The 10,315-nt window shown below is 53.5% G+C and overlaps 2 protein-coding genes across 2 annotated transcripts; one reads left to right on the top strand and one right to left on the bottom strand.

The window, feature by feature from the left end:
* Positions 1-594: 594 nt before the first annotated feature.
* Positions 595-1,661, bottom strand: POSPLADRAFT_1107247 (hypothetical protein; the record flags this gene model as incomplete). The annotated part of the gene is made up of 5 exons (XM_024483306.1): positions 595-1,059; positions 1,268-1,304; positions 1,448-1,480; positions 1,540-1,543; positions 1,601-1,661. Coding segments are annotated over 5 exons (600 nt in total), but the record flags the coding sequence as incomplete, so codon positions are not given.
* A 1,238-nt stretch (positions 1,662-2,899) lies between these two features.
* On the top strand, positions 2,900-4,835 carry POSPLADRAFT_1060338 (hypothetical protein; the record flags this gene model as incomplete). The annotated part of the gene is made up of 2 exons (XM_024481250.1): positions 2,900-2,923; positions 3,510-4,835. 2 exons carry the CDS (start codon positions 2,900-2,902, stop codon positions 4,833-4,835), a joined length of 1,350 nt encoding a protein of 449 aa, XP_024335301.1.
* Between the last annotated feature and the right edge of the window lie 5,480 nt (positions 4,836-10,315).

Below are 10,315 nucleotides of genomic sequence, written 5' to 3'. Positions count from 1 at the left end.
CCCGGAACGGTCCGCCGGACCCTTGAACAGCGCGGAGAACTCCGCAGCAGTGNGTTTTTCGCGGACCGACTTGTCCGCACAGAGCTTCACCAGCTCTACTTGTGCTGCCGCCTCGTCGTCGAGATTTCCGAAGCGGGCCTTGAAGGCAGCGGTGAAGGCCGCTTCGTTCCCAAAGGGGGTTGTAACCCCTTGCACACCCATCTGCACCGACGCGAGTTGGGCGAAGTAAGGAGTGGCCCAAGCCCGGGCGTCGCCATCGAGCAGGCTCATTGCAACTTGCACCTTGAGCTCGATGGTCGTCAGCGACGTGTTGACCAACCAGTAGATGCACAGCTGCGACAGGAACCTGTCGCACTCGATGACGGTCTTGCCATCATAGCGAAGAGGGAGGAGGAGTTTCAGGGTCTCCTTGTCGGGGGCGGTCGCGGGGGAAGACATTATCGGTGTCGGGGGGGACGGAGGACGTTGCGGGGGCAGAGGCAGCTGTGGTGGCCCTCCGCTGGTCGAACTTCGAGAGGAGCGAGTGCTCGAGCGGCCTCTCGGTGGAGTCGGCGGTGAAGGCGCCGAAGGAAGTTCGGTGGGGGGGTCACGTACGTCAGGGACTGCTGACGCAGGGGCGACCGCTGTCGGCGAGGCGGACCCAACAGAATCCTCGGACTCGGACTCCGAGACTCCTTCTTCACCCGCACCCTCCTCAGGCTCAGGCTCTGGCACAGGGTCTGGAGGGAGATCTCCTCGTGCTTGACTGGACTCGGCGACAGTTTGGGGAAGGCAGGAGGTAGGGGAGACAGGGCGAGAGTGCCTTGAGGCGGATCGAGATGCAAGGGTGCTTCGAGGGCCGAGCGGATGTTGTGCTCGCCTGATCGCCTTGTAGCGCGGGTAATCTTCCGCGATCGATCGGGGTGTCCGATTGGGGCACGGCTGCTGCTCACAACAGTGGATGACAGTCTCAGGGCCATCTGGGATGTAGACGTTGATGAGGTCCTGAGAGTCGAATGCGTGAACCTGGCCTTGACAGGCAGCCACGTTGGATGGGGGGAGGACGGGGAGGTGCGCGTACTACGAAAGGCCGTGTTACTCTAGCTTACACCTACGGCGCCCGAGATGACACTGAGATTCGCAGTTCACATAGGGCCCAATACTGCTTTTGACTATTATGCAGCAGAAACCAAGGCTACGCGTCCGTGAGGACAAGTACCGCTCACTGAAGCGCAGGTACTGAAGAGTTCGTTTCTCTGGTGTTGGCGATGTATAGTAGGCTATCTACGTATCGTAAGGTATAGTGAGGGTGCGCACCACCCGACCTATAGGAGAGGAAGTGAGTGTGTGGGTTCCGAAAGAATGCCAGCAGCAGTGAGGAGTTTCGACCTAATGTCGCGACTTAGGGTCGAGCGACAGGGGAAACACAGACTTTGAAGGATGCTGGGGGCGTTCGACTGGATCTTACCGAAGCGATGGTGAGCAAGGCTCAAACCTAAGGCTAGGGACAAGTAATATATTAGTTAGTATAAGTAAGTAAGCAGATACATGAACGCTTACTGACCTAGGGACAAGAGGTCAAAACTGAGGTCCCTAGGGCAGCAGAGGCCGGCTTATATACATGGGGAGATAAGGGCAGGCTGTGCGCGCTGGTCCGTGCGCAGCTGGTCCGTGCGCAGCATGCCAACGCGGCCCCGGGGGCCGGTGAGTCAGAGCGGCTGTGTCAGCAGAGCCTGAGCTATGCCGCGCACTGCCGTCCTATCTAATCTAATCGTACAGTAGATATGATGTGTCTGTATTGGGCAGGTAGTACAGAGGTTGCGGGTTCGAGCCCGTGAAAAGAAAAAAATTGAAAAAACGGCTAGGCGCCGTATCAACTCGTGACATCGACGTTCTACGAACGCTTCGATCCGACCGTTGCACGGAGGCTCACCTTAGACAAGTCCTTCTAGGCTGTGATGACAAACTGAGCCTATATTTTCATTAAGTCCATTTTCCCTCACTACGAACATTTCTATTTCACCTTCTATGTTCTTCGATCATATTACGACTTGCTTCGAACACACTTATTTGCATTTCCTTTTCTTAGTTCCCGCTAGGTTTTGTCTAGGCCAAAGGCCACATTTTCCATTCGACCATCTACACGATATTCTATGACACGATTAAAACTACGATACAAAACGACGTGCACCATCGCCTAGTCATCGTCGACAGCCCCACGCACGAACCTGATTCCTCTCTTTGCAAGCACGGCCTTCTCCATCTTTTGGAGGTCGAGGTCCATGTCATGTAGGAGCGCTCAATGGTGAGTGATGAGAGCACGCTCCTCGTGGATGACATGAATGATCCCCCGAAACTCGTCGTCGAGGTCGAGCACATCGAGGTCGTCCTGTTCCAGGCCAAGGCGGCTGGCCCTATCGAGAGGCAGTCGTAGCAGGGGGCGCGGAGGCTCGTCGACTCGACGCTTCTTCAAACCACTTGAGTCCGTGACCGAAGGCACGGGAGAGGTCGGCTGAACTACTAAGACGTCAGTCAAGATTAGGACATCCAGAGGAAACAACTTACTGCGCTTTTTTGTGGTGGATCCCCCACCGCGTGTTTTCTTTGTCTTCCCAAGCACAGACACCTTGTCAAAGTAGCATCCCTGCTGGATGTCGCGACTTAGGGTCGAGCGACAGGGGAAAACCAAATGCTGGGGGTGTTCAACTGATCTTACCGAAGTGATGGTGAGCTGGGCTCAAACCTAAGGCTAGGGACAAGTAAGTTAGCATTGAAAAGGTAAGTAAGTACATGAGCTTACTGACCTAAGGACAAGAGGTCGAAACTGAGGTCCCTAGGGCAGCAGAGGCCGGTTTATATACATGGGGAGATAAGGGCAGGCTGTGCGTGTTGGTCCGTGCGCAGCTAGTCCGTGCGCAGCATGCTGACACGGTCCTGGGGGCCGGTGAGTCAGAGCGGCTGTGGCAGCGGAGCCCGAGCTGTGCCGTGCACTGCTGCCCCATCTAATCTAATCGTACAGTAGATAACGACGCATCCATATCATGTATGTTGAAACATTTGTCTTTCTATTCCTTGTACTACTAGCGCCCATACTGGTGCCTGTCTTAGTGCTCACCCACAGGTTGAACATTATGTAGCTTACATAATGGGATCCGTGCGCACTTTGTGCCTGGTATCGTACCACTATGTTTCTTTCTTCACTAACACAACCACATAGACACGATGGTCCATATGCAGTCGGTACTTGTATAAGTAGCTGTACCATTAGTTGGTCAAACCCTAAGTTCGACCTGGTCATTCATTCAAGTCTCTGCTCCTCTTCGCTTGGGGTAGTGGTCATTCTCGACTTCCTTGCTTGATCTTCAGGATGACGCACTGTCCATAAGCCCTCGCTCGTTGTCTACGAGTCAGGCATCAATATAGGAGTATAGACTGTTGTATCAAAAGGTCGAACTTGCTAAGCTACGTTCCTAGTTTCACCTAGTCAAACAACTCATCCACCATCACATTGAACAATGCAGTAAACCCAGTTCCCTTGGGACTACCAGCCCTCGCAGGATCCCCCCTTCTCCAGTACGACCAAGCAGACCGTTGCTTCGTCATCACCACAAGAAGGACTCCCATCTATCCTCGAGGCGGCTCCTGGGTTCGCGCAGAAGGCTCCAACCCGCAGATCGTCACCCATCAACAGCTTGTCAGCTATTACCAGAGACACCCTCCCGCTCACCCAGAAGACATATTCGCCACCCTACGAATCAACGTTGAACCAGCACAAACAACAGAAAACCTACAGTCACCTGTTAACAAACAACCGTTTGAGCTTCCAGACGTTCATCCCTATGGCAACGTTCACTCAAGCAGATATCGATCAGCGCATCGCTGTCGCCCTTGCAGCATACCAATCCCAACAGTCAACTGCCAACCGACCCCTTCACCTTGACATCCCCGCTCCCGAACCTTTCAGCGGAAAGGCGGAGGACCTCAGACGCTTCATCCAATGCGTCCTCTCCTACTTTGTCGCCACCAACAACACCAGACTTAGCGATGAAGCAAAGATCGCCTTCACTGTAGTGTTGATGAGGAAGGACCTAGGGAAGACATGGGCAGACGCATACTATGAGAAGTCGGCAGGGGGAGTCCAGGTCTATCCCGATTGGGCAGCCTTCGCCACTGCCCTCGAGGAAGCGTTTCCTGAGCACGGAACGCGAATCAAGGCGCTCCAAATCCTGATGAAGCTGCCCGAACGACAGAAGAACAAGAAGACGGCACTCTCCCTCGGAAACTACGTCACCCGCTTTGAGCAGCTAGCGTCAAAAGCCCAGCTCAAGGACGCCGAAGTCAATGGCGTCAACTGCACCGAGAACGACTACCACACTCTCCACACCAACTTCATCAAAGGACTTCCGAAGGAGCTCTACGTCTCTCTCACAACTAGGGTCGCTAGAGACCGACCCAGCACCATGAAAGCCTGGTACGACGAAGTCCGAAACACCGATGCCACCAAACAAGGGGCCCTCACCGTCACAGACACCAAGGACTATGGCGAGCCAATGGATATCGACGCCGCTGCAGTCGCGGCAACCTTTGCCTCCACATCGGGAGGAAGGAAGTGGGAACTAGGAGCCGTTCTCAATGAGGCTGATCGGAAGCTCCACAGGGACGGAAACCTGTGCTTCTACTGCCACATCAAGGGCCACAGCGCCAGGGATTTCCATGAGAAAGCGGCCACACGACAAGGGGGTGGAAGGCCGAACCAGGGAGGATCTGGGAAGGACGACTTCCGTGCCAGAATCAAGGCACTCTCCGCTGACGAGAAGCGGGAGCTGTATGAAGAACTTACGATGGAGGATTTTTGAAGGGGCAGGGTGAGCCGACGCAACCACTGCCCGTATCCATTTCACTGTCCTGTGTAATTCTAGTAGTCCGAAATGAACGCACTCTGCACATTCCAATTACTGTGGGACTAAAAGACGTCAAGGCGCGTGCTTTCATCAATAGCAGCGCAACAGGAATCTTCATCAGCCCAAGATTCGTCCGAGAACATCGACTTCGGACAGAACCCCTTCCCCGACCCATCCCCATCTTCAACGTGGATGGAACCCCAAACAAAGAAGCACTCATCATGCGAAGAGCTCTCTTATCTTACAAGATAAGCAGAGAACCCCGATTCATCAAAGCCTATATCGCCAGCATTGGCAAGGAAGACATCATCTTCGGCCACATGTGGCTCAAACTTGAAAACCCCAAGATAGACTGGAAAACCGGACGAGTGGAGCTGAACCACCGGTGGACAAGAGACGAGACCAGGGCCTGGAAGATGGACCTGTATCAAAGGCGAGTGTCACGACTTGGTTCGGTGTCTAGCCGTTTTTTAATTTTTCCTTTTTGCGGGCTCGAACCCGCGACCTCTGTACTACATGCCCAATATGGATGTGTCGTTATCCACTGGATGATTACATTAGATGGGGTGGCAGTGCACGGCACAGCTCAGGCTCTGCTGACACAGCCGCTCTGACTCACCGGCCCCCGGGGCCGTGTCAGCATGCTGCGCACGGACTAGCTGCGCACGGACCAACGCGCACAGCCTGCCCTTATCTCCTCATGTATATAAGCCGGCCTCTGCTGCCCTAGGAACCTCAGTTTCGACCTCTTGTCCCTAGGTCAGTAAGCATCCTTTGTATTCTTTTTCTTACCTCACTAATATATTATCTTGTCCCTAGCCTTAGGTTTGAGCATCGCTCACCATCGCTTCAGTGAGAATCAGTCGGACGCCCCCAGCTCTTAGGTTTCCCCAGTCGCTTGACCTCAAGTTGCGACAGCGAGTGGCCCAGCTAGAACTAAAGAAGGCCATAACTACCCCACTCCCAGAACCAACGGAGGACGAATTCATCGTCATTCCCACCTCTGAGCATGCAACCCTTCCCAAACAAAAGACTAGCGGCGCAGCAGGATATGACATCTCTGCTGCGCATCAACTCATCATCCCTGCCCGATGACGAGGCCTGGTCAGCACTGACCTTATCATGGCTATCCCCGAAGGACACTACGGAAGAATCGCACCTTAATCCGGCCTAGCACTAAAGGAAATTGACATCGCTGCAGGAGTAATGGACTCTGATTACCGAGGCAAGATCTCAGTCCTACTGGTTAACAACTCTGACCTCCCATTCACCGTCAAAGTCGGTGACCGAGTCACTCAGCTCATCCTTGAAAGGATAAGCACCCCACCAGTAACTATAACCAACTGCATTGACGAAACTGAACACGGGGAGGATGGGTTTGGGTCAATGGGTATTGCGTCCATCGAGGAACAAGCAGAGGACATCGACGATGATGAGTTCATCATTTCCTACTTATCTGGAGCACCGATGATCACCAAGTACGAGAAATAGGAACCCCTGGCAGTGAGGGATGTTCCGCTCAAGGAGCGACTCCCTGAACCCTCATCTGGCTACAAACGACTTCACAACGGCATGATCTGGAAGGTCCACCACGACATTAGGCGCGTCACCACTTCCACCGAACTTGCAGCCTCGAACGCCCAAGGCAAGACAAAAAGAATGCTACCACAGATGGTACCATTCTACCTACATGATCTACTCCCTATTTTCGACAAAGCCACGGCTGCATGACTTCCAGACCACAAAATCAACCTCAAGGAGGGCTTCGCGGACAGGAAGCAACAGGTCTATCCGCTCAACCCGCAGCAACGAAAGCAACTCGACAAGTTCCTCGAGGAGAACCTGAGTAAAGGGTACATTCGCCTTTTGAAATCCCCATTGGTGAGTCCATTCTTCTTTGTTGGTAAAAAGGATGGTTCACTACGTCCCTGTCAAGACTACCGGCTGCTCAACGAGAACACAGTCAAGGATCGATACCCGCTCCCGCTTATATCTGACCTCCTGGACAAGTTGAAGCACGCCAAGCTGTTCACGAAGATGGATCTTCGCGCCGGATACAACAATGTCCGAATCAAAAAAGGAGACGAATGGAAGGCAGTGTTCATTGTACCCGGAACTGATGGCAAACCGCCGCAGCTGTACAAACCAATGGTGATGTTCTTTGGGCTGTGTAATTCTCCTGCCACGTTCCAGCGGATGATGAGCACAATATTCACAGACATGCTTCAAGAAGGCTGGCTCTGCATTTACATGGACGACATCCTGATCTTTTCCCAGGACAAGGCAGAACATGAAGAACAAACACGACGTGTTATTGAACGACTTCGACAACACGACCTCTACCTCAAACTGGAGAAATGCGCCTTCGATGTCACGGAAGTCAAATTCCTCAGCATGATCATCCGTCCAGGAGAAATCGCAATGGACCCTGTCAAACTAGCTGGCATTGCGGATTGGCCGGTGCCGTCCAACCTCAGGCAAGTGCGCGCCTTCATTGGATTTGGAAACTTTTACCATCGGTTTATCAAAGGCTTCTCAAACAAAGCGCAACCGCTGGTTGCTCTCACCCAGAAGGACGTCGCCTGGACCTGGGGATCTGAACAACAGAAAGCCTTCGAAACCCTCAAAAAGGTGTTTCTAGAGGAGCCGGTACTACGTATGCCGGATCCTGACTGACCCTTCTCCATTGAAACTGACGCCTCAAAGTTTGCCACCGGAGTGGTGCTACGCCAACACGATGATAACGGCAACTGGCATTCTTGTGGATACCTCTCTCAAAGCTTCAATGCGGCAGAGAGAAACTACGACATCTATGACAGAGAGTTATATGCGGTTATTCGCGCACTAGATGAGTGGAGGCACTACCTCATTGGCAGCCCATACCCAGTGACGATTCTCAGTGACCACAAGAACCTCACGTATTGGAAACAAGCTAAAGACATGAACCGACGACAAGCATGCTGGGTGAGTAAACTGACCGAGTTTGACTTCCACCTGGTGCACGTTCCTGGTACCCAAATGGTGCAGAGCGATGCTCTCCCGCCGACCCGACCATGATGACGGCTCAAATGACAACACTGACGTCGTTATGCTTCCACTGGAAGTATGGGTCGCTGCCATCGACATCGACACCCACGACACCATCCTTGCTTTCAAAGATGACCCAATAATGAAGGAAGGACTCACTACGGCGCGCACCAGAGGAGCACCATGCACTGGAACAGAATGGTCCATCGATGATGACCTCCTCTTATACCAGGATTGGGTCTATGTACCCCCAGATGAGTCTCTTTGCAAACGTCTTGTCTCCCACTATCACGACCTCCCCTCCGCAGGACACCCTGGTGTTCAGAAAACCCTCCTCGGCTTGCGCCGTTGATAGGCGCCAAGCCCCTCTGGGCCCCGATTCACCTCTTTTCGGCAGTCGCATCCCGCCCGGTACTTCAACTCAGTCTCCCAACGCTTCGATTTCGCCTTTGACGCTCTTCGACACCTTCGATGGTGCGCGACGCTTACTCGAAGCTTGGCACGATCGTCCCGATGCCTCGCGCATAGATCCCGGGACATCTTCCGCATTCAGCGAACAATAGGGCCACTTGACGCCGCTCGGCCAAGCGCGCGCTTCGTTCCAAGCCACACCGAAGTAGCCGGTCTTTCCCGATTAGGTATCGAACCTCGCGGCATGCCTTCACGATGGCTACCGGTCCGAAGTGGCCATATGTTGCTCTTCATCTCCGCATTCGGCATGACGTCACTCTACCGATGGACTTGGTGTGTGCCCCTCGGTGAGGCAGCTTCTTGAGGAACAATGCAAAGCCCCTTGTACCAGTGTGCCACTCTCGAATAGTCGTAGCGTCCTGTGTAGTATAAATTCTGTCGTACTTCTCTCCAAAAATGAAAAGATCCGGTTCCCCCCTCGAGTTCAGAGCTCATAAGTCGAGTTCGCCCTGCGTCTAAAGCCTTCAACTGCGTCACTTTGTCCCTCACTGCGTAACCTCGAAACCTCGTCCACTGCGTTTACTCGTCGATACCGTCTCGACGAACCCTTCGACTTCGACTATTGTCGAAGAAACTGTGAACCGCGTCCTAGCTAAGTCCCCCCCCCCTTCGAGTTGTGTCCCTTCCTTCTACGATACATCGAAGAGCTCTGCCGAGCTTCGATCGTCTCCACTAACCACCCCCAGCCTCCGAGTAGCTTCGGCGACGTGTCGAAGCCACCTCGTACCTTCCCTAGCGTTTGTAGCTTTTTCTGAAGGCGTTTCTCGTGTTCACTCGAACCGCGGGACACCTTGCTGCTAACTCCCCTCTCATTAGACTATAATCCGTCTCTCTAGTCCCTTTAGGTCGCACCCAGGTTAGGGGTTAGGGTTTCGTAGGTCGTATCACCGTGACTACTGGTGGCCAAGCATGGCCCAGTTTGTTGCTCGCTATGTTAACGGCTGTGGCATCTGCCAGCAAATGAAGGTTAACACACATCCAGCCCGACCGCCCATCACCTCCATTTGACCCCGCGCAAATGCCAAGCCCTTCAGCACATTCTCGTGCGATTACATCACGGACTTGCCACCGTCCAATGGCTTTGATTCCATTTTGGTCATAGTGGACCACGACCTTACAAAGGGGGTAATTTCCATCCCATGCAACAAAACAATTGACGCTCTTGGGATGGCAGATGCAATGTACCGAGAGGTCTACATATGGTTTGGACTCCCAGACAAGATCATCAGTGACTGAGGACCGCAATTTGCATCCAAAGTCTTCCAAGAACTGTGCAAAATGTGTTGTGACTTGAGGTCGAGCGACAGGGGAAGACCTAACAAGCTGGGGGCGTTCGACTAATCCTCACCAAAGCGATGGTGAGCGATGCTCAAACCTAAGGCTAGGGACAAGAAAGTGTATTGGTTAGTAAGGTAAGAAAGGAATACAAGTGAGGGCTTACTGACCTAGGGACAAGAGGTCGAAACTGAGGTCCCTAGGGCAGCAGAGGCCGGTTTATATACATGGGGAGATTAGGGCAGGCTGTGCGCGCTGGTCCGTGCGCAGCTGGTCCGTGCGCAGCTGGTCTGTGCACAGCATGCCGATGCGGCCCCGGGGGCCGGTGAGTCAGAGCGGCTGTGTCAGCGGAGCCCGAGCTGTGCCGTGCACTGCCGTCCTATCTAATCTAATCGTACAGTAGATATGATGTGTCCATATCAGGCAAGTAGTACAGAGGTCGCGGGTTTGAGCCCGCGAAAAGGAAAAAATCAAAAAACAGCTAGGCGCCGTACCAAGTCGTGACATTACCCCCCCCTCAACGGCGCATGACCTCATGCGAGGCACCCTTGCCCATCTCCCACCCAGAGCGGCAGCGTGCTTCAGTCAGCGGCGAAGGCATTGGCTGAAAGTTGAGACCATTGAATGTAGCAGCATTGAGTCGACAAGGGGCGTTCAGATTC

This window comes from Postia placenta, assembly GCF_002117355.1.
Source record: "Postia placenta MAD-698-R-SB12 unplaced genomic scaffold POSPLAscaffold_14, whole genome shotgun sequence".
Classification (NCBI taxonomy): domain Eukaryota; kingdom Fungi; phylum Basidiomycota; class Agaricomycetes; order Polyporales; family Adustoporiaceae; genus Rhodonia; species Rhodonia placenta.
The sequence above is the reverse complement of the archived record's forward strand: the minus strand, read 5'-3'. Positions and strand labels throughout refer to the sequence as shown.